The 23029-nt window shown below is 43.1% G+C and overlaps 1 protein-coding gene across 1 annotated transcript in view; it reads right to left on the reverse strand.

Annotated features, from left to right (window-relative positions):
* Positions 1-12188: 12188 nt before the first annotated feature.
* Positions 12189-23029, reverse strand: part of ODAD3 (outer dynein arm docking complex subunit 3) — a 58966-nt gene continuing 48125 nt past the window's right edge. Inside the window, exons 13-15 of the mRNA XM_089688840.1 lie at positions 18275-18430; positions 13883-13967; positions 12189-12383 (exon numbers count right to left, since the gene is read on the reverse strand). Coding sequence (XP_089544966.1) covers positions 12253-12383; positions 13883-13967; positions 18275-18430 — 372 coding nt within the window. The 3' untranslated portion in view covers positions 12189-12252. The remainder of the gene's footprint in view (positions 12384-13882; positions 13968-18274; positions 18431-23029) is intronic.

The following is a 23029-nucleotide window of genomic DNA, read 5'->3' on the forward strand; positions in this document are numbered from 1 at the left end:
AATGCAGGTCTAGGGGCGGACTGACAACTCATGGGGCCCCTGGGCAATAGGAAATCATGGGGCCCCTCTGTCCTTGCCCACACTCAAACCACACCCAAAAAAGCCTATAAAAGGTACCAGGGGCATCTCATAGGGCCCCTTACTGACCCCGGGCCCTCGGTGTGCCCGAATGCCTAATGGTCAGTCCACCCCTGCGCAGGTCGCAAATGCAGTGAGCCTGCCTGCACTGGACTGCATGCTACAAAACAGCCGTGTGATCCGGGTGCAATACGTTCCTAAAATCGCAACATGCACGACTTTGGTGCGGATGCGGTGCGCTTTGAGCCCATTCAAAAGGAACGGGTTCAAAGTGCACCGCACTGAATAGCATGTGAATTGTACAGAAATGCGGTGCGGTTCCTGTGTGATTCATAGTGTGAAGTGAAGCTTAGGCGCTGTTCACACTGACATTAAAAGCAGGCGTTTGAGGCACGTTTTTAAAGCTTCTCAAATGCCTAGTAAAGCAATCTGCAATTGATAATATAGACAGCGCACAGAGCTGTTCACATGATCAAAACATGAAGCCTTTGTGTTGCGTCATGTTGCGTCACATCGCGTCACGTCATGTTGCGTCACATCGCGTCATGTCATGTTGCGTCACATCGCGTCACGTCATGTAGCGTCACATTGTGTCAAGTCATGTTGCGTCACGTCGCGTCACGTCATGTTGCGTCACGTCGCGTCATGTTGCGTCACGTCGCGTCACGTCATGTAGCGTCACATCGTGTCAAGTCATGTTGCGTCACATCGCGTCACGTCATGTTGCGTCACATCGCGTCACGTCATGTAGCGTAACGTCGCGTCACTGCACTTCACAAATGAAGCTACATGTCGAGTTTAAGCACCTCAGCTACTTCCATTCAAGTCTATGGTGACGTGCCATAAACACACTGGAGGGTTAGGTCTGGTTCACAAAAAAAGGCATCCAATGTGCATCAAATACGCATCGAGTGTTTCGGGGAGCGTTTTTAGGGCACCGAACAATGAGAACAAGCGTGTACAAGGCCTTAGGCTGCACTCACATTGGCCATTATGTGAACACAAGAGAACGGAACCCCTGTTCTCTGCACACTTGTGCGCGTTGTTGCGTCACACACATAAGGAAGTCCAGTGATTTCAATGAGCCGCCTTACGGGCGACAAAGTAGCTCATGTTCCTTTCTGAACATCAAGCATTGCGTGTGTTTTTAATCGTGCGTTTTGTTGCATTTGTCGCATTTTTTTAATGTGAAAAACGCACATTTTTTGCACCTTTACCAATCAATGGCAATGCAAGCATGACGGGTGTTTTCTTAAACACAAAAATCCTCCACTTCTGTGCATTCATGAAACGCTAGTGCAGGGGCGGACTGACCATTCGAGCACTCAGGCACTGCCCGAAGGCCTGGGGTCAGTAGGGGGCCCCATTAAATGCCCCTGGTACCTTTTTATAGGCTTTTTTGGGTGTGCTTTGAGTGTGGGCAAGGACACAGGGGCCCCATGAGTTGTCAGTCCACCCCTGCGCTAGTGTGCGCACACAGCCTTGTGGTTGCTGGGAGTTCCTGTGCCTCCATATACTCATGTGATGCTGAGCCCCCACCATTTGTCCCTTTGATAACGTGCTTTGGCACGAAACGCGTCGGTGAGGAGCCTGCCACGCTGACATCACACAGGCAGCATGCTAGGCCGACGCCCATCTTTGGTATTCCTGCTATCCAGTGCTTTACAGATGTTGATTTCTTTGCAAGATGCTTTGAGCTCTTATTACCTCGTTTTACTTATGGCGCAATAAACTACTACACTATACAAGCAATTTTTGTTTGGTGGCTTATTTTGAGCCATTCAAGGTGGATACTCATGCCTGCCATAGACGGGTCAAAAATCGGCCGATTTTCGCAATGTTAATGGGATAATTGGTCAGACGATTTTCGGGGTTTTTGCACATTTTTGTTATGCGGCATGTTGGAAAATTTGTGGCCGATTTTGTCGATCGGCCGACTTTCCCGGCAACGATGGACAAATCGGCCAATCATTTTCCCGATAAAAAATCTGCGCGTGAGCCGTAACCTGCAAGAAGAAGAAGGAGAATAAGAAGAAGAAGCAGAAGAAATAGAAGAAGAAAAATAAGCAGAAATAGAAGAAGAAAAAGAAGAATAATGCAGGTTATAGATGGGTCGCAAATCGGCCAATTTTTCGGCCAAAAATAAAATCGGCCGCTTTTCGGATCGTTAGTGGGCTAATTGTTCGGCCGTTTTTCAGTATTTTGGCACATTTTTTTTATCGGTAAAGTTGGAAAAAAATCGGCCGATTTTGCCGATCGGCCAATTTTCGCGGCAATGATGGGCAAATCGGCCAATCTTTTTACCGATAAAAAAATCTGCGCATGAGCAGTGACCTGCAAGAGGAAGACAAAAAGAAGAAGAAAAAAGAAGAAGAGGATGAAGAAGAAGAAGAACAATAAGAGGATGAAGAAGAGGAAGAAGAAGAGGATGAAGAAGAGGATGATGAAGAAGAAGATGAGGATGAAGAAGAAGATGAAGAAGAAGAGGAATAGGAAGAAGAAGAGGATGAAGAAGAAGAGGATGAAGAAGAGGAAGTAGAAGAGGAAGAAGAAGAAGAGGAGGAAGAAGAGGAGGAAGAAGAGGATGATGAAGCAGAAGAGGAAGAAGAAGAGGATGAAGAAGAAGAAGAGGATGAAGAAGAGGAAGAAGAAGAAGAGGAAGAAGAAGAGGAGGATGAAGAAGAGGATGAAGAAGAAGTGGAGGAAGAAGAAGAGGATGAAGAAGAAGAGGATGAAAAAGAAGAAGAAGAGGATGAAGAAGAGGAAGAAGAAGAGGAAGGAGAAGAAGAGGATGAAGTAGAAGAAGATGATGATGAAGAACAGGATGAAGAAGAGGAGGAAGAAGAGCAAGAAGAAGTGGTTGAAGAAGAGGTTGAAGAAGAGGAAGAAGAAGAGGATGAAGAAGAAGAAGAAGAAGAGGATGAAGAAGAGGATGAAGAAGAGGAAGAAGAGGATGAAGAAGAAGAGGAGGAAGAAGTAGAAGAGGAGGAAGAAGAAGAGGAGGAAGAAGAAGAAGAAGAGGATGAAGAAGAGGAAGAAGAAGAAGAAGAAGAAGAGGGAGAAGAAGAAGAGGATGAAGAAGAGGATGAAGAAGAAGAGGAATTCCAGTCCGGCAAAAAGTGTCCCTGCAGAGAGCTCCGCTATTTCTTTGACAGTTCCTTGACATTTATAGCGGTTGCAACATTGTATCTATTTGTTTCTGAATAAAAACATCTGTATCCTAAATGGATACAAATAGATACACTGTTGCAACCGCTATAAATGTCAAGGAACTGTCAAAGAAATAGCGGAGCTCTCTGCAGGGACACTTTTTGCCGGCTGTAGACGGGATGAAAATCGGCCGATTTTTGTTACCGTTGCTGGTAACGTCGGCCGCTTGAACGACCGATTTGTCGTTTTTTTAAAGAAAAATCGGCCGATTTTCGACCCATCTATGGCCTGCATTAGAAGAAAAATAGAAGAAGAAAAAGAATTCCAGTCCGCTATTATATTTTATATGAAAAAGTCTTCCGGTTGCAACAATGTATCCATTTGTATCTGAATAAAAACATCTGTATCCGAAATGGATACAAAAGGCTACATTGTTGCAACCGCAATACTTTTCATATAAAATATAATAGCGGACAGGAATTCTTCTTTCGTTTTTTTTTTTTAAACGGCCGATTTTCGACCCGTCTATGGCCTGCATTACCGTTCCTGGCATATCGATTACCTGGTGTAAGCTAAGGAGCAGTCCCTGTATGCTGTGAGGGTCCGAGCTGTGAGGTCTGGAGTGTCTTTCCTGTGTGCGTGGTGTATCAGTGGAGCCCCCTATCCCCGCTAGTACCCTGATGACCACCAGTGCCTTCCCGGATATTACCTGCGCATTAATATTGCGCTTCCGGTGAGTGCAAACACACTTCATTCCCTATCACGGAAGTCCCGAGCACCTTTTTCATGCATTACCTATGAGGACGGCCTGTATCCCAAGACGATTATTCCGTTATCTGTTATTCTCTGCTTTGGCACGATTGCGCATTGGACATTTATCACGTTTATGATATACGTTTATGTGTCATTTTTTTTCGTCACATCCTTGACGACGCACCATTTGTCACTCTATATAGCGCTCTATTTGGCACCTGATCTTATCACTGGTCACTTTCATTTATGATTATATATATTATTTTAGCGCTGCATTTTACAGTTGTGCTCAAAAGTTTGCATCCCCTGGCAGAAATTGTGAAATTTTGGCATTGATATTGAAAATATGACTGATCATACAAAAACATGCTCTTTTATTGAAGGATGATGATCATATGAAGCCATTTATTATCACATAGTTGTTTGGCTCCTTTTTAAATCATAATGATGACAGAAATCACCCAAATGGCCCGGATCAGAAGTCTCCGCCCCCTGGAATGTTTGGCCTTGGTACAGACACACAAGGTGACACACACGGGTTACAATGCCAATTAGAGGTTAATGTCCCACATCTGTGGATTTTTAAATTGCAATTAGTGTCAGTGTATAAATAGTCAATGAGTTTGTTAGCTCTTACATGGAAGCACTGACTAGGCTACATACTGAGCCATGGGGATCGGAAAAGAACTGTCAAAAGTCCTGCGTAACAAGGTAATGGAACTTTATAAAGATGGAAAAGGACATTAAAAGATGTCCAAAGCCTTGAATATGCCAGTCAGTACTGTTATATCATCTATTAAGAAGTGGAAAGTTCGGGGATCTCTTGATACCAAGCCAAGGTCAGGTAGACCAAGAAAGATTGCAGCCATAACTGACAGAAGAATTGTCCGGGATTCATAGAAAAACCCACAGGCAACCTCGAAAGAACAACAGGCTGCTCTGGAAAAAGATGGTGTGGTTGTTTTTAAGGAGTACAATGTGGTGATACTTGAACAAAAATGAGCTGTTTGGTCGAGGTGCCAGAAAGAAGCTTTGACTGCACCAATGCCACAAAAAAAGCCCGGTTACAATATGCCTGACAACACCTTGACATGCCTAACCGGGCCTTCTTGTGCCATTGGTGCAGTAAAAGCTTCTTTCTGGCACCTCCACCATGCAGCTCATTTTTGTTCAAGTGTCATCATATTGTGCTCCTTCAAAACAACCACACTGTCTTTTTCCAGAGCAGCCTGTATTTTTCTTGTGGTTACCTATGGGTTTCCCTTTGTATCCCGAACAATTCTTCTGGCAGTTATGGCTGCAATCTTTCTTGGTCTACCTGACCTTGGCTTGGTATCAAGAGATCCCCAAACTTTCCACTTCTTAGTGGAAGTGTTGACTGGCATAGTCAAGGCTTTGGACATCTTTATATGTCCTTTTTCCATCTTTATAAAGTTCCATTACCTTGTTAAGCAGGGCTTTTGACAGTTCTTTTCCGATCCCCATGGCTCAGTAACTAGCCTAGTCATGCTAACAAACTCATTGACTATTTATACACTGACACTAATTGCAAATCAAAAAGACACAGATGTGGGACATTAACCTCTAATTGGCATTTTAACCCGTGTGTGTCACCTCGTGTGTCTGTACCAAGGCCAAACATTCCAGGGGAGGGAAACGTCTGATCCGGGCCATTTCTGTTATCATTATGATTTAAAAAGGAGCCAAACAACTATTTAATAAATGGCTTCATATGATCATCATCCATCAATAAAAGAGCATTTTTTGGCATGATCAGTCATATTTTCAATATCAATGCAAAAACTTCACAATTTCTGTCAGGGGATGCAAACTTTTGAGCACAACTGTGTGTGTATATTATATATACAGTTGTGTTCAAAATAATAGCAGTCAGACATCACTAACCGGATCAATCACTGTTTTTGGTAGAAATGATATTTCTACATGGCAAATAATTTACTAGCAGGTGTAGTAGAGTAATAGAAATCCAACAGACCCAACAGTCATGACATGTATGCTGCTGATTCTGTGTAATTGAATCACTCATTGAAAGGGGCATGTTCAAAATAATAGCAGTGTGGAGTTCTATTATTGAGGCCATTCAGTCTTTGAAAAACAGGTGGCAATTATTGCCCTTATTTAAAGAAGGAAGGCAGCAAATGTTGTACATGCTGGTTACAGTGCATTTCTCTCTGAAATTCTGAGGAAAATGGGTCGTTCCAGACATTGTTCAGAAGAACAGCGTACCTTGATTAAAAGGTTGATTGGAGAGGGGAAAACATATAAAGAAGTGCAGAAAATGATCGGCTGCTCAGCTAAAATGATTGCAAATGCTTTAAAATGGCAACCAAAACCTGAAAGACATGAAAGAAAGCGAAAAACTACCATTCGAATGGATAGAAGAATAGCCAAAATGGCAAGGACTCAGCCAACAATCAGCTCCAGGAAGATGAAAGAAGGTGTGACGTTCCCTGTGAGGACTGTTACAATTAGAGGACACCTATGTGAAGCCAAGCTATCTGCAAGAAGTCCCCGCAAAGTCCCACTGTTGAAAAAAGACATGCTGAAGAGGTTACAATTTGCCAAAGAGCACATTGACTGGCCTAAAGAGAAATGGTGCAACATTTTGTGGACTGATGAAAGTAAGATTGTTCTTTTTGGGTCTAGTGGCCGGAGACAGTTTGTCAGACGACCCCCAAACACTGAATTCAAGCCACAGTACACTGTGAAGACAGTGAAGCATGGTGGTGCAAGCATCATGATATGGGGATGTTTCTCATACTACAGTGTTGGGCCTATTTATCGCATACCAGGGATCATGGATCAGTTTGAATACATCAGAATACTTGAAGAGGTCATGCTGCCTTATGCTGAAGAGGAAATGCCCTTGAAATGGGTGTTCCAACAAGATAATGCCCCCGAACACACCAGTAGACGTGCAACATCTTGGTTCCAGACCAACAAGATTGACGTTATGGAGTGGCCAGCCCAATCCCCGGATCTTATCCAATAGAAAACTTGTGGGGTGACATCAAAAATGCCATTTCTGAGGCAAAACCAAGAAATAGAGAAGAACTGTGGAATGTAGTCCAATCATCCTGGGCTGGAATACCTGATCACAGGGGCCAGAAGTTGGGTGACTCCATACAACACAGATGTACAGCAGTTCTCAGAAACAGTGCGACTACAACCAAATATTCATTAAGTCATTCAAAGGAAAGCAAAATCTTCAAACATTTCTCAGTTTATATAGTGAATGTTTGAGTTTGGAAAGAAGAATACAAACACTGCTATTTTTTTGAACCGTCTAATATTCACTTTTCTTCCATTTTTTTAGAGGAACAACACAAATTTGATCTATTTTTCTTCAAATTTTGATTTGGAATAGAATGTGTCGTGTTCCCAATGCATTTGTGTGGATGGAAATAAAAGCTATTAGAAGGATTTTGAGCTTTATTCACTTTTTTCAAACACACTGCTATTATTTTGAACATAACTGTATATATATGTGTGTGTGATTTTGCGCACCTGTGCCGCCCCGTAGTAGAATATCTGCTATAGGGCAGTCGGGAAGTAGTTAATATATAAGAGCAACCTAGGGGAGTTCCCTGCGTATGTTTAGCGATCATATAGATTGGTTTCTTGTAAACACACTGAGACGCACACTGAAGATTTCTATCACCAGGAATGCGCAACACAAAAAATGATTTGTCCTTTTTCAGAGAATTGGGGTTTCGTTGCGATGGAGCAGACAGAAGAAAGGACATTTCAGCATGGCTCCCCTCTGCGCATCACGTCACCAGCCGCCGTTCCCATAACACTTCTGATCCCCGGCAGCGTCACTAGACCGTGATCCTGCCAGTGGCCGGAGCCCAGATGTGATCAGGCAGGAGGAGAAGGACAGAGGAGACGTAGAAGCCGGGACAGCGACTGAGGCCAATGGAGGGGGGGAGGACTCAGAAAAAGCCACGATTGTTCTCTAAGGCCACAGTTCAATGTCTGGGGGGGTCAAGGGCTAAGGTCCCAGCCATGATCACTGCTGAGAAACAGATCTACGCAGCAGAGGGGTGTACAACTCTACCCAACCCCCTACTAAAACATGATAAGAGGACTGCAAGAAAAATAAAATGTAAAGTAGACGTAAACCCAACCGCTAGAATCTCATAAGACAAACCATGTTAGCCTCATTTCAAAAGTCGGGTTTAACATTTTAACCCATTCACTGCCAGAAATGTTTTTTTTTTTATGTATAGAAAATCATTTTAGGCCTGAAGATTACATAAACCCCCCAAAAACATGATATCATTTATTAAAGCAGACACGCTAAAGAACAAAAGGAGTGGTAGTTCCACGCTTTTATGTTACACAATATTAAAATATCATTTAACCACTTTGCTAAATAAAACAAAAAACACCTGAAACGTTTGAAAAAAAAACGCACTTTTCTTCGTTTCGGTTATAAAATTTTGCAAATAAATAACATTTCTTCATAAATTTAGATCAAAATGTATTCTGCTACATTTCTTTGGTGAAAATAATAATAAGAATTGAATTTGTATTTTTTTAATGTTTCTATTATTTTTGTTTATTTTTTATTACATTTTTTCTTTTTTTACTATTTTATTTTTCAGCATACTGTGACCAAAGCAATGCAATGTTACCGTAGTAACAGTGAACTACTCTGGGCAAGTGATAAGGATTTTTTTTTTTAACACATTATGATTGCTAATACCGATGTATTTCATTGATATTTGCAATCATTGCTACTGAATGAAATGAATTCATTCAGTCTTTTGTTGTGATTAGCTGTGATTGGGCAAAGCTGATCACATGATACAGATGGGCTGTGATTGGCCCCGTCTGTATCATGTGACTGCCTTGACCAGTCACAGTGAACACCATCATTGTATACAATGGATGGCATGACAGGACGCCATCCATTGTATACAATTGTCCCCTACAGGTCATCAGTTTAGAGTTAGCCATGAATGATGGGCCTAGGATTATCGATCTCACTGCAGCAATATGTAACGTGTGGTGCAATCAACGTTTTCATATGTAGTTGTCCCCAATACATGCATTTTTGCTTGTACATTTGTGTATGTGGGGATGAGGGGGTGGCTCAATATAAATTTTTTTTTTTTTTTTGGGGGGGGGTAAGTGCTTGAGTGTAACTTTATTTTTACACTTTTTAAACATTGTTTTTTTTAATTGAACTCTTTTCATCATATAGGTGACAAAGTCCCCTATGTGATGCATTTTTGGTGACAGGTTCTCTTTAATGAGACATCGGGGGCCAGCAGACCCCTGATGTCTCACCTATCCTCCAGTGAACCTATTGCCCCCCATTTACTTCTTCCCTGGCCATACTGTCTGGGGAAAGTGACATTAGGACCTGGACGTGACGTTTTACACATGGTTTCCAGGTCAGGATCAGGCAGAGGACATCAGCATACAGATGTTAGCTGATCTATCTCCCCCTCTGCCTGGCAGCACCCACCATGCCCATCCTGGGTCCGTTGATGGATGTGTGGAGCCTGGAAAACATGGCGGGCACGTGTGAGGGGAGGGACCAACACATATGGGGGTGATTGAAAGCGATCCAGCGATGTGTGTAAAACCCCTACCACCTCCGATGTACTACAATACATAAGGCAATGGTAGTAAAAGAGTTAAATCTGCAGTTTTTATTTTAACCACTTCAAGTCCGGACACTTTCACCCCCTTCCTGTCCAGGCCAATTTTCAGCTTTCAGTGCTGTCACACTTTGAATGACAATTGCGTGGTCATGCAACACTGTACCTATATGAATTTTTTAGCATTTTTTTGAGACAGATAAAGCTTTATTTTGGTGGTATTTATTCACCACTGGGATTTTAATTTTTTTTGCTATATAACTGGAAAAGTCCATAAATTTTGAAAAAAAGTGTTTTTCTTATAAAATTTTGCAAATAAATAATATTTAATCATAAATCTTGACCAAAATTTTTTCAGTTATCTTTTTAGTAAAAAAAAAAAAAAAACATAACCCAAATTAGTTTATAACCAAAAATTATAATTTTTAAACATTTTCTTTTACATTTTTTTTTTTATATTATTTATGTTTTTTTTTTTTTACATGCTGTCACCGTAGCAGTACAGTGTCACAATGGTGACACCATACTACGTGCTACTTGTGGGAGGTGATGAAGATTTTTTTTTTTCTACACTGATTACTTTTACACCCATAAAGGTTGTAAAAGCAATCATTTCTCCTTCTCTCTGGCTGCATTCTTGCAGCCATTGAGAAATACTGTGTGAGCTGTGATAGGTCACAGATTGTCACATGGTACAAGGCTGTTGTGAATAGCTTTGTACCATGTGAGCTCTGTGATCATTCACAGATTTCACACGTAGTAAGCAATGATGTCAGAAGTGACATCTTGCTTACACCTATTCATGTGATTACTGATTGGCCAATCAGTGATCACATGATCGGGACCTCACGCAGAGGTCCCGTACAGCGATCAGTTCCCAGGGAACGCGCACCGATCAAAATGTCCGGCGCCATTTATGAACGGCAACCCGCCCCTGCACTGCCACCGTCCGGCCGTTTATATACAGCGGCCGGACGGGAAGTGGTTAATGACCGCATGTCAAGGAGATCAGCTTGACTATTAATATTAACAGTATGTGTTAATGTCTTAGAAACTTTGTTTGTCAGTATAATTTGTGATCAGACGTGTATATGGGGGCAGCCATATTTGCTAGTTACAGCAACAAGTTCTGCTTTCCGCACTACACAGTGGTTGTGGAACTATTGCCATTAGCAGAGCCATTTTTCCAGAGTCTAGATATCTCTTCAGCTTCTCTGGAAGCCTGTGGAAGTTCATACCCAACCTTCGTCCAGCTCTGCCAATTACAGCCCAACGGTGATTTTGGGGGCTAAAGGGGTATGCTTTTCACTGTTTTTGCATCGTGAGGAATGGTTGAGGAGCCCAAGAGACTCCTTTACCAGTTTACTGTGGAAAGGTTCCAATTCACCTTCTCCCCACCCGTAGACAACTCAGCTGCCCAAAGTAAGCTGTATATAAACTCCCATTTCCAGGTACAGCTCTGGTGCCCATCAAACACTTGACTAGCACTGAATGATTGAAAAGACTATCAATACACTGCAAATTACCCTCGACTTTAAAACCCAACTTTTTTTAGACTCTCGTATATAGTACTTTTAGTAAACCATTCCAATGACCATATATATTCGGAAAGAAAAACAGACACTTAAAGTGACCCAAGACCCCTGAAGTCCTGGATGCTTTGCTATGAAGATACAGACTTGGAGAAGGGAGGCTAATAGCTGCTCAATCCATCCTGCTCCAATACCTGAGTAGGCACATCAAGTTGTCTACGTGTCCATTATATGGTGCCCCTACATCTTCAAAACTTGGGGAACAAGTGCAAACCAGATTTCCCACCCCGTTCTTCTACATTCACCCTACTCTTGGCTGTTCACTGGAATGGCCTCCTCCTACTAACCAAAATGTAAGCCACATTGGGTGGCACCATGGCCAGTAGGCAAGAAGATAATCCATGATTACAATAAAAATAAAAAAGTGTTTAGAGCAGGAGTCTCCAAGCTACATCCTGGATGCCACAACTGGATGCTACTTTACTGGACCCCCAGCTAGGGTCAGTGGTGTATCCACAGTGAGTACAGAATGAAGATTAGGGTCAGCAGAGGCTGCCTATGGTCTTCACCTCTAATGTAAGGAGAGATGGGGACCCTGATGTAAGGGGAACTCTGATGGGGACCCTGATGTAAGAGGGGATTCTGATGTAAGAGGCACACTGATAGGGACCTTGATGAAATCGGGATCCTGAAGAGGATTTTTTCAGCCTGCAAATATTTGTAAAATTTATGATGTGGCCCTCAAACGGCAAAGTTTAGAGACCCCTTGGTTTAGAGGATGCATACAGAGGGTCAGATGTGGACATGGGGGAACCTGCTATTCATAACAAGCAAGACTACAAGGAAATTCAGGTTTGGTGTACAGCCCAACAGAGAGTTAGGAGGGGGGTCAGCTAGCCATTGACATTCTATCCCCAAGTCAGTACTCAAGGAAGCCCCCTCTCTGGAAACTACCTGCATATTCATGCTGTTAACAACTTGAAAATTCAAAGCCCTTTTTAAAGCCTAAAAAAGTAAGCAATATATATGCCAAGCCAGGTAGGTAACTATAACTTTAATGATAGGTAGGACATTCCGGTTTTTATTCGGTTTTGTTGCTAACTTTATTGCTTCCCCTTTTTCTTCTTGGGACGGGATTTTCTCTTGGTCTTGGATTCTATAATCTGTTGAGATTGTCTCTTCAAAGCAGCTCTGGTCACCACATCACCTTCATCCTCTCCACTGTCTTCTTCATCTGTTGATAGAGGGGATAGGACAGGAATCAGTATCGGGTGTTTGTTTCATATTACATCAAAGATGTCTTATTCTGGTGATTAGTAAGTAGCAGCTATCTACAGCTTGATTGCCAATGCTCAGTAAATTGGCTGGTAGCTATTAAAAATTAACATGAATATCTAAAATCAGGGGACTGCTAATTCAACCCTGGAAACACCGCAACTCTGCTAAAGTGTAAAAGTCCACTTCATATACCTTTAACCCCAAGGCTTATGCAATCCGCTGTGCTGAGACTCCGAAGCCTTTTCGTAGTGTTGTTCAACTTCCCTCTCTGAGAACTACAAAAAGACTGTCCCTGGAATCTGGGAATATGTTCACCTGCCTTACCCAGGAGCAAGCACCATATTTCCAAAATGAAAAAGTGGCAGGGTGGAGGTTGAGCAGATAGGGGAGGGCAAATAAAGGGTAAGATCACCTATGCCAGTGGATTGACTTACCCACAGACATCTTTGTAAAGTAGACTTCAATTGCAAGAGTTGTTCATCTGGGCTCCTACATTTCCTCACTTCCTCAGGGCTAGAATACCAGATCTCACATTTCCTGCTAGATTCTTCAATTTCTTTTAAAGAAGGTACAAGCACCATATTTCCAAAATGAAAAAGTGGCAGGGTGGAGGTTGAGCAGATAGGGGAGGATATATAAAGGGTAAGATCACCTATGCCAGTGGATTGACTTACCCACAGACATCTTTGTAAAGTAGACTTCAATTGCAAGAGTTGTCCATCTGGGCTCCTACATTTCCTCACTTCCTCAGGGCTAGAATACCAGATCTCACATTTCCTGCTAGATTCTTCAATTTCTTTTAAAGAAGGTACAAGCACCATATTTCCAAAATGAAAAAGTGGCAAGGTGGAGGTTGAGTAGATAGGGGAGAGCAAATAAAGGCTAAGATCACCTATGCCAGTGGATTGACTTACCCACAGACATCTTATTTGTAAAGTAGACTTCAATGGCAAGATTTGTCCATCTGGGCTCCTACATTTCCTCACTTCCTCAGGGCTAGAATACCAGATCTCACATTTCCTGCTAGATTCTTCCATTTCTTTTAAAGAAGGTACAGCAAGAAGAATGGGACTCGCTACATGACTGAATAGAGGAGATGTGCACCGATAGGAAGATCTTGTCAGTGATCTTCTGAAGATACAGGAGCATGCTCCCATACCTGACTTATCTATTGTGAGAGACCTATGACTACTGTATCTATTCTGTTTACGTTGGATAGGGTAAGACACATCCAGGGGCGGACTGACCATTGGGGAACTCTGGCAGTGCCCGAGGGCCCAGGGTCAGCAGGGGGCCCCATGAGATGTCCCTGGTACCTTTCATAGGCTTTTTTGGGTGTGGTTTGAGTGTGGGCGAGGACACAGGGGCCCCATGATCCCCTATTGGCCGGGGGCCCCATGAGTTGTCAGTCCGCCCCTGGACACAGCGGTAAAATATCTATAAATTGCTCCTTACCTTCAAATGAATCCTGCTTGGTGGGAGCTGGAAGTGAGATGCGTACGTTGTGGGCTGGAAGTTTGCCCTCTATCTTGGCCTGGAACTGGTGATAAAACATAGACTTAGGAAGAGATAACAAGGTTGTCTTAATGTACATATGCATTTATTTTGTTAATTTTCAACATTTACAAAGAACCCTGAGCCATCGCATTACTTTCCTCCCCAGAAGAGCTTACTAACATGCAGGTCAGCCAACTGACTGAGCAGTACGCTTTTCTGATACAAATAAACAAACACCTATGAAGATACCATACTGCCTTCACTGATGCCCTCATCATCCTTTTTAATCTGCCCTTCCTAGTAAGGACTACAGAGGACACTCTGCACTACAGTTACAAGAAGTTTAGAGTGACTCCAGTGGATATTTGTACACAAAATTCTCAGCATATAAATCAGCCGTGACATGAAAACGTGGGGAGGGTCAATATCAAACGAGCTAAAAAAAAGCAGGATCGCAACATACAGTAAATGTATGCAAATGAACCTGTGCCCAGACTAGGGACGATAAAATGATTTACAGATTCTGAAGGAGGAGGAAAAACACTTTAAAACAAGCCATAATTCACCTGTTTAGCTATAGGTATCTTGGATAAATTCATCTTCAAATTTAACAACACAGGCACTGAAAACTTTTTTCCTATTTCTATTGCTTCAGAATCTTGGCAGTATGTCAGTCTTCTCATGTCCTCCAAAAAGATAACTCCCAGAGGTGCTGGTACCTACTGTAAATACTTAGTTTTTAAAGAAGGTATGGGGGACACTATTTTTTTTAAGTTCACTGGCTCTGGTAAAGCTGCTCACATAAAACAGGACTCCATCCCAGTGGGTACCCAGGACTCCATCCCAGTGGGTACCCAGAATGTGTACCATTACATAAATATTTCATGGTTGGGGTGCCAAAACACTGCTTCTTCATAAGGGCTACAAATATGAACATACAAATGATAAATATCCCCTAAATACAGTAAACATAACAGGTGCACACATATACTGTATTTCTTGCTCCATTTCACTTCTAATGTAAACACGCAGCAGGTGTTAAAAACAGACTAACTTTGTTGTGGTGTTTGAGGATGAATTACTTCACAATACAAGCAGCTAAAGAGGTCAGTGAGGGCTTATTTTAAAGTGATTCTAAAGGCTTAAATTTGTAAAAAAAAAATAACAAACATGTCTTTACTTACCTGATGTGTGCAGTGGCTTTGCACAAAGCAGCCCGGATCCTCCTCTTCTTGGGTCCCCCGCTGGCGCTACTGGCCCCTCCCTCCTGCCGGGTGCCCTCACAGCAAGAAACTTGCTATGGGGAACCCGAGCATGCGCATTCCTTAGCTGCTGCTCCGTGTGTCCATGCACACATGGAGCTATGGCTCGGTCTCACCCCCTCTCTCTTCTCATTGGCTCACTGGCTGTAGTTGACAGCAGTGAGAGCTGCTGGCTGCCACTTCTGTCTCAGTCAAAGAGGAGATAGCCGAGACTGCAGTGGACATCGCTGGATCGAGAGGAGGCTTAGGTGAGTATTAGGGGGGATGGGAAGTATGCTGCACAGAGGTTTTTTTTACCTTCATGCATACAATGCATGAAAAAAACCTTAAGCCTTTAAAACTACTTTAAAGCTCTTTTACTGTTCCTCAAGAATATGTAAATATATTAAAGTGGAACTGCACTCAAAAAGGGGGTGGAACGAAAACCAATTTTTATCAGCCCCTGCTCCCACTTCCTCATTTCTCGCCTAGGTGAGATTGACATCTCTTGCCTCACCGCCTCCCCTATTCACAAAGCGCTACACAAGCTCATGCATGCGCAGTGGGGAGCCGGATGTGGTTCCTCAGGAAGCCACGGTCGGCTACCATATTCAAAATGGCGGCGCAAGGGACTTGGAACAGTTAGATGAACTGGATGCAGGAAGACATCGCTGGACTCCAGGCCCTTGTAAAACAAACTGAAGTTCCTCTTTAATGTCCATACTCTATGGTTGAATTGGATGGACTTTTGTCTTTTTTCAGCCAGACTAACTATGTAACGCGTGTGTCCATGGGCTGAACACAACGGGGGGAATTTACTAAAATTGGTGCACCCAGAATCTGGTGCATCTGTGCATAGTAAGCATCAGCTTCCAGGTTTTATTTGCAAAGTTTGATTGAACAAGCCGAAGTTACAAGCTGATCGGCTACTATGCACAGTTGCACCAGATTCTGTGTGCACCAGTTTTAGTAAATCTCCTCGAATGTTTGAATGTTATTTAACACCCCAGGGGACAAGTGCATATAACCCTTGGTCCCATTCAAATCCGTCCCATAGTTTCTGAGAAGCATGGTCTGACAGGTTTCCCCCTCCTGTCTGACAAAACTTCTGGAAAGGAGAGGGATATGTGATTGACAGATCTGGTCCCTGGCAGCAGGGGCCACTCTGGAGATCAGCTTTGCCATTCAAAAACAAAATCACACAGCGAATGGCACTGTGTGTCCACCAGCAGCTGCTTTTATCAATACACAGCCAGACCGAAGGATCTCACAGCACTGAGGCATCTGTCACTGTTATGAATGAATGATCAACACTGCTTGTTCATTCATAATAGTAAAAGATCTCTCAGAGCTGCAGCTCTGTGTAATGTGTCTGCTGCTGCTTTTACTTCACACAGGACAGCGGCTGATATTTTACACAGAGCCACAGCTCTAAGTGGTCTTTTACTATAATGAATACACAAGCACAGGGGCGGACTGACCATTTAGAAACTCGGGCACTGCCCGAGGGCCCGGGGTCAGTAGGGGGCCCCATAAGATGCCCTGGTACCTTTTTCATAGGCTTTTTTGAGTTTGGGCAAGGACACAGGGGCCCCATGATCCCCTATTGCCCGGGGGCCCCATGAGTTGTCAGTCCGCCCCTGCACAAGCAGCTTACAGAAGGGGGGCATATAGAGGTGCGTTTTTGGGACAACAAGGCCCCCAGTCAGAATGGGGACAAGTACTACATGTACTTGATCCCCTGAAGAGTTATATAAAATTTTAAACCATAAATTTACCCATAATTCTTCTTTAACCACTTCCCATCTGGACCATGTACATAACCCGCGGGACAGGAGCAGTGCAGGAGCAGGCGGCCGTTTATAAATGGCTTCCGCATTAACTGCCTGTGCGCGCTCACTGTGCTGTGATCCGATCGCTGTGCGGGACCTCTGTGTGAGGTCCCGATTCATGTGATCACCGATTGGCCAATCCGTGATCACAGGAACAGTAGTAAACAAGATGTCACTTCCTGACATCATTGCTTACTACGTGTGAAATCTGTGAATGATCACAGAGGTCACATGGTAGACGGCTATTCACAACAGCCTTGTACGTTGTGACAAGCTGTGACCAATCACAGCTCACACAGTATTTATCAATGGCTGCAAGAATGCAGCCAGAAAAAGGGGAGCAATTATTGCTTTTACAACCTTTATAGATGTAAAAGCAATCAGTGTAAAAAAAAAAAAAAAATCTTCATCACCCCCCACAAGTAGTACAGTGTCACCAGGGTGGTGGAATGTAAAAAAAAAAAAATAATAATAATATAAAACATTTTTTGAAAAATTATAATTTTGGTTATAAACTAATTTGGGTTATTTTTATTTTTTTTTTACTAAAAAGATAGCCGAATACATTTTGGCCAAGATTTATGAAGAAATATTATTTATTTTCAATATTTTATAAGAAAAACACTTTTTTTTCAAAATTTTTGGACTTTTTCATTTATATAGCAAAAAAATTAAAATCCCAGCGGTGAATAAATACCACCAAAAAAAGTTTTATCTGTCTCAAAAAAATACAAAAAAATTCATATGGGTGCAGTGTTGCATGACCGCGCAATTGTCATTCAAAGTGTGATAGTGCTGAAAGCTGAAAACTGGCCTGGACAGGAAGGGGGTGAAAGTGTCCAGACCAGGGGCGGACTGACCATTGGGAAACTCGGGCACTGCCCGAGGGCCCGGGGTCAGTAGGGGGCCCCATGAGATGCCCCTGGTACCTTTTTCATAGGCTTTTTTTGAGTTTGGGCAAGGACACAGGGGCCCCATGATCCCTTATTGCCCGGGGGCCCCATGAGTTGTCAGTCCGCCCCTGGTCCTGACTTGAAGTGGTTAAGGCAACAGTCCCTAAAATGTCCCAAAAGACCAACAACATGCATTAGCCACAATTCCCAGATTATCAGTCCAGGCCTAAACACAATGACAAAGCGACATTAGGAATTATGAAAAGGCAGAAATGGAGGTAATTTAATACAGCAGAGAAGGTGCACAGCAAATATGTTATAGGTAAGAAGAGATGTGAACATTGTGAGCTGCAGGAGACACTCCTTGTTTCCCAAGACGCTCACCTCTTCTTCCTCCATCTGTTTGAGGACGGCTGCAACATCCTGGCCATCCAGCTCCTCTAAGAGTTTTTGCAGCTTCTTCTCTGTGGTTTCCAGGAGGTCCAGTATGTACTCATCCGACTGGGGAGACAGGTCCCTGGCGGGGAAATGACTCCTTGGCTGGGAGATGACAGAGAAGATGTTATTGCAGATCTCTTGACTTTCACATAATTTAACCCAACTGTGAATGGGAGAGGTTTTTTTTAGGGATAAGAGATGAAGATGTACAGCTGAAGACACAAATTAATGCATCTCTGTTTTAAACATAAATCACCAGTGCCAAAATTAAACAAATTAAATATACAAATAAATGCTGCTGCTCATCAGTGCAAACCCACACCAAAAAAAAATTTTTTTAAACAATAAAAACAGCGCAAAAAAATGTATATATATTAAAAAAATTATTCTATATCAGTCCAAAGTATTAAAATAAAATATATATATTAAATTATAAGTCCCACTCCAAATAGGTGAAAAAATATAAAAAAAAATCTATGAAAGTCCTCTTTCCAAAGAAATGAAACGTGCTTCCACCAAAGATAGTGCTCAAAAAATATACCGCACTCACCAGATCCTGGTGAAAAAAAACGCCTTTAGGGTTTTTTTGGGATCCTAGACCCAGTCAGTAAGCCTCCAGATCTCCACTCCACCAAAGTATAGCCAACCTCCAACCTCCAGGATCACCGGTCTCCACTCTCCAAGAACATTGAGGGGCTTGTTTCCAGAATATGCATATAGAACCAGATATACTTCTTTGTGACTCTTTGTGATTCCTCCACCATACAGAAACACCAGCTTCTTATCAGTAGATTAGTCCCCAGAATAAGCCCCTCAGTGTTCTTGGAGAGTGGTGGAGTCTGGTGATCCTGGAGGTTGGATATACTCTGGATTGGAGTGGAGATCTGGAGGCTTACTGACTGGGTCTAGGATCCCAAAAAACCATAAAGGCATTTTTTTCACCAGTATCTGGTGAGTGCGGTATATTTTTTGAGCACTATCTTTGGTGGAAGCACGTTTCATTTCTTTGGAAAGAGGACTTTCAGAGATTTTTTTAATATTTTTTCACCTATTTGGAATGGGATGTATAATTTCATATATATATTTTATTTTAATACTTTGGAGTGATATATAATAATTTTTATATATTTTTTTTATTGTTTAAAAAAAATAATGCAGCTCTGTGTTCATTAATATATCGTGAAATGTGTTTTTTAAACGCAAGCAGTTGTAAGTTCATCAATCAGGTGCTTCTCCTTTCATAGGCTGGGGGAGGGAGAAAACCTGTAAGGCCCCTTTCACACGAAGAGCCCAACTGTCAGTTTTCAGGTGGACCTGATAGGACAGTCCATTCACCTACATGGACCAGTGGATGTATATGGACTTGTGCCCACTTACACTTGCCTACCTCCGATCTGATCCGGTCCCCAAAAACAAAACAGAAGGGGATCTGTCCTCCTCCACTGAAGCGGATCGGATCAGAGGGCGGATGAGTGTAAACAGACAGCGGAGTTCGTTTACTCCCAGCTTCCCATACAGCAGAACGGGCTCTGTTTGTGTCTGCTCTGCATTAACTGAGCGGACATGGAGCTGTCATCCACCCGCTCTGCTCTGATCAGCAGGGGATTAGCGGACAGATCTGCTGATCAATATGGAGTCTTCGCCATGTGAAAAGGGCCTCTCGGGGGATCAGGAAGGAATTTTGTTCCCAGCAGGAGCAAATTGGATCATGCTTTGCTGGTTTTGGTTGCCTTCCTCTGGATCAACTGTGGGTATAGGATTATAACTTTTTTTTTTTTTTAATGGTTGAACTGGATGGACTTTTGTCTTCTTTCAGCCAGACTAACTATGTAACTAAGTGTTACTGAGCTGCAGTCTTCTACCCTGCTAGACCGGACTGTGCTGTTTGGCAAAGCTGTGTAAATCTCACAACTGTATGAACAAAATTACAAGTCCTATGGCAGGTAATCACAAGTCCTTAGCCCTCATTCACATGGGTGCCCCTATTCATAGGTAAGACTGTGAGAATGAAACTTAGATGCATTTCCCCTGTGCATTTAGCTGTTTGCCTTAGGTTCATCTTTAACCCCTTCACAACCACCTAACACTGATGTGGGACAGAAAAATGGTAGGCTTCAATGCATCACTGGGTGGCCAGTGGGAGACCAAGCTGGGAAAGACAGCTCTTGGTGCCCGCTAATGGTTGGCAACTGGCGATACCTGCTCCCGATCATGTGACCACTGTGACAGCCAATCACCCTGGTTACTTGATCGGCTGATCTTTCCTGCCCCCTGGTGTTCAGAACTTTTTATTGTGAAGCAGGACTGGGCTGGAAAGGGTTAAGAGTCTATCAAATGTACAGTGCAGCAGAAGACCCCCCCCAATGGGAATTTAGAAATTACACATATATCAAAAAAGACATTATTGCCTCTCGGGGGATCAGGAAGGACTTTTTTCCCAGCAGGTGCAAATTGGATTGTGCTTTGCTGGGTTTTTTTGCCTTCCTCTGGATCAACTGTGGGTATAGGATTATAACTTTTTTTTTTTCTATGGTTGAATCGGATGGACTTTTGTCTTTTTTCAGCCAGACTAACTATGTAACTATAGAAAAGAATCACCTCTCTAAAATAATCATATTTTGTTGCTTTGCAACCTGAAATGAAAAAGATTATCAGCTTTATTACATACACATATTTTATATAAAATAGATAATTTTCTAAAGGATCGCTCCGACAGTAATCTTTACAAAAAGACTCTTTGCACAAGGTCAAAGACCACTCAAATAGGAAGAAAACATTATTCCGACGCGTTTCGATCATTCCACGTTTTAGATCTTCTTCAGGGGGCATAAAGACAAGGAAAGTTTAATAACGTGTCAGAGCAATGTGTAAAATAAATGGCATGCGGGATGAGAGACATGGATCCAGGTCCGGCGGAATGCACCATCCAAGAAAGCAAGAGTGGTCAGATGTAGATCACCAGGAACCAGGGGCGGACTGACCATTTGGAAACTCGGGCACTGCCCGAGGGCCAGGGGTCAAAAGGGGGCCCCATGAGATGCCCCTGGTACCTTTTTCATAGGCTATTTTGAGTTTGGGCAAGGACACAGGAGCCCCATGATCCCCTATTGCCTGGGGGCCCCATGATCCCCTATTGCCTGAGGGCCCCATGAGTTGTCAGTCTGCCCCTGCCAGGAACCAAGGGCAACTAGGGAGCACCATAACAACCCCCTGATGGGACGTGTCGGAATCAGGCCAATGTGCAAAATAGATGGAATTTCACTCGATGATAAATGTGGCGACTTGAAGCACAATCATTTATAGCATTGTGTGATCTATAGCAGGGGCGGACTGACCATTTGGAAACTCGGGCACTGCCCGAGGGCCCGGGGTCAGTAGGGGGCCCCATGAGATGCCCCTGGTACCGTTTTCATAGGCTTTTTTGAGTTTGGGCAAGAACACAGGGGCCCCATGATCCCCTATTGCCCGGGGGCCCCATGAGTTGTCAGTCCGCCCCTGATCTATAGTGATTAGTTGCTTCTACATGCTACATTCTATTACTCTCTATGTGTAGCGTGCAATCAATAGTCGCTAGCAAACTATGATGGGTGATTGCTGGTTCTTTAATTAGCATAAGAACACTAAAACACCAATAGACACCCAACCATAAAGGGCTCCAGGTTCCCTATAAATCTGCAGGCACCTCATGACAGCATTTGTAGAGATTGTCTGGTGTTTGAGCCTCGGGTCACTGTACTGGCTCATGTGAAGGGCGCAGAGCCAAGCTTCTGAAGTCATGTTTTGTTGTGTAAGCACAAATCTAGATAAGACGTTTGTCTGCTCGGAAAACGTATGACATAAATGTTGGTGTTCAAAGCAACTGACCTTGTGCTGTGTATAGTGACCAACCAAAATCGGCATTTTCTAATATGCACCAGACACATGACTGTGTGGATTTGGTTGGTTACTATAGGAAATAAAAGACGCTTTCCATTGCTCCAGTTTATAAACAGGAGACACACATATACAGGAGGTACTTATCAGACAGATACACTGTTAGGCCCCTTTCACACGGGGCGGACTCCATGGGATAGATTTACTAAAACTGGAGCACTCTGAATCTGGTGCAGCTGTGCGCAGTAATCAATCGGCTTCTTAGGCTGGCCATACACTATACAATTTTTTTTAGAAAATTGCTTTATTATTATACAAGACTTATATAGCGCCGACAGTTTGCTCAGCGCTTTACATTATGGAGGGAGACAGTACAGTAACAATACAGTTCAATACAAGAGGGTTAGGAGGGCCCTGATCCTGGGAGCTTACAATCTAGGAGGGAGGGGCTAGTGGTACAAAAGGTAATTAGCTGTGGGGGATGGAGTGGTAGGAAGAGTAGAGGATTCCAGGATTAGCTGGGGTCAGAATAGGCTTCCCTGAAGAGATGGGTTTTCAGAGTGCACCTAAAAGTGAGCAGAGTAGGCGATAGCCTGATAGATTGGGGTAGGCAGTTCCAGAGGATGGGTGAAGCCCTTGAGAAATCCTGGAGAGGAGCATGGGAGGAGGAGACAAGGGAGCTAGACAGTAGGTGGTCTTGCAAGGAACAGAGAGTACGGTTTGGGTGGTATTTAGAGACAAGATCGGTAATGTAATTTGGGGCAGTGTTATGAATGGCTTTATATGTCAGTGTTAGTGTTTTGCAATTGGAAGCCAGTGGAGGGATTG

This window comes from Staurois parvus, unplaced genomic scaffold (genome assembly GCF_062004578.1).
Source record: "Staurois parvus isolate SC_StPar_1 unplaced genomic scaffold, SC_StPar_1.0 ptg000456l, whole genome shotgun sequence".
In the NCBI taxonomy this organism is placed as follows: Eukaryota; Metazoa; Chordata; class Amphibia; order Anura; family Ranidae; genus Staurois; species Staurois parvus.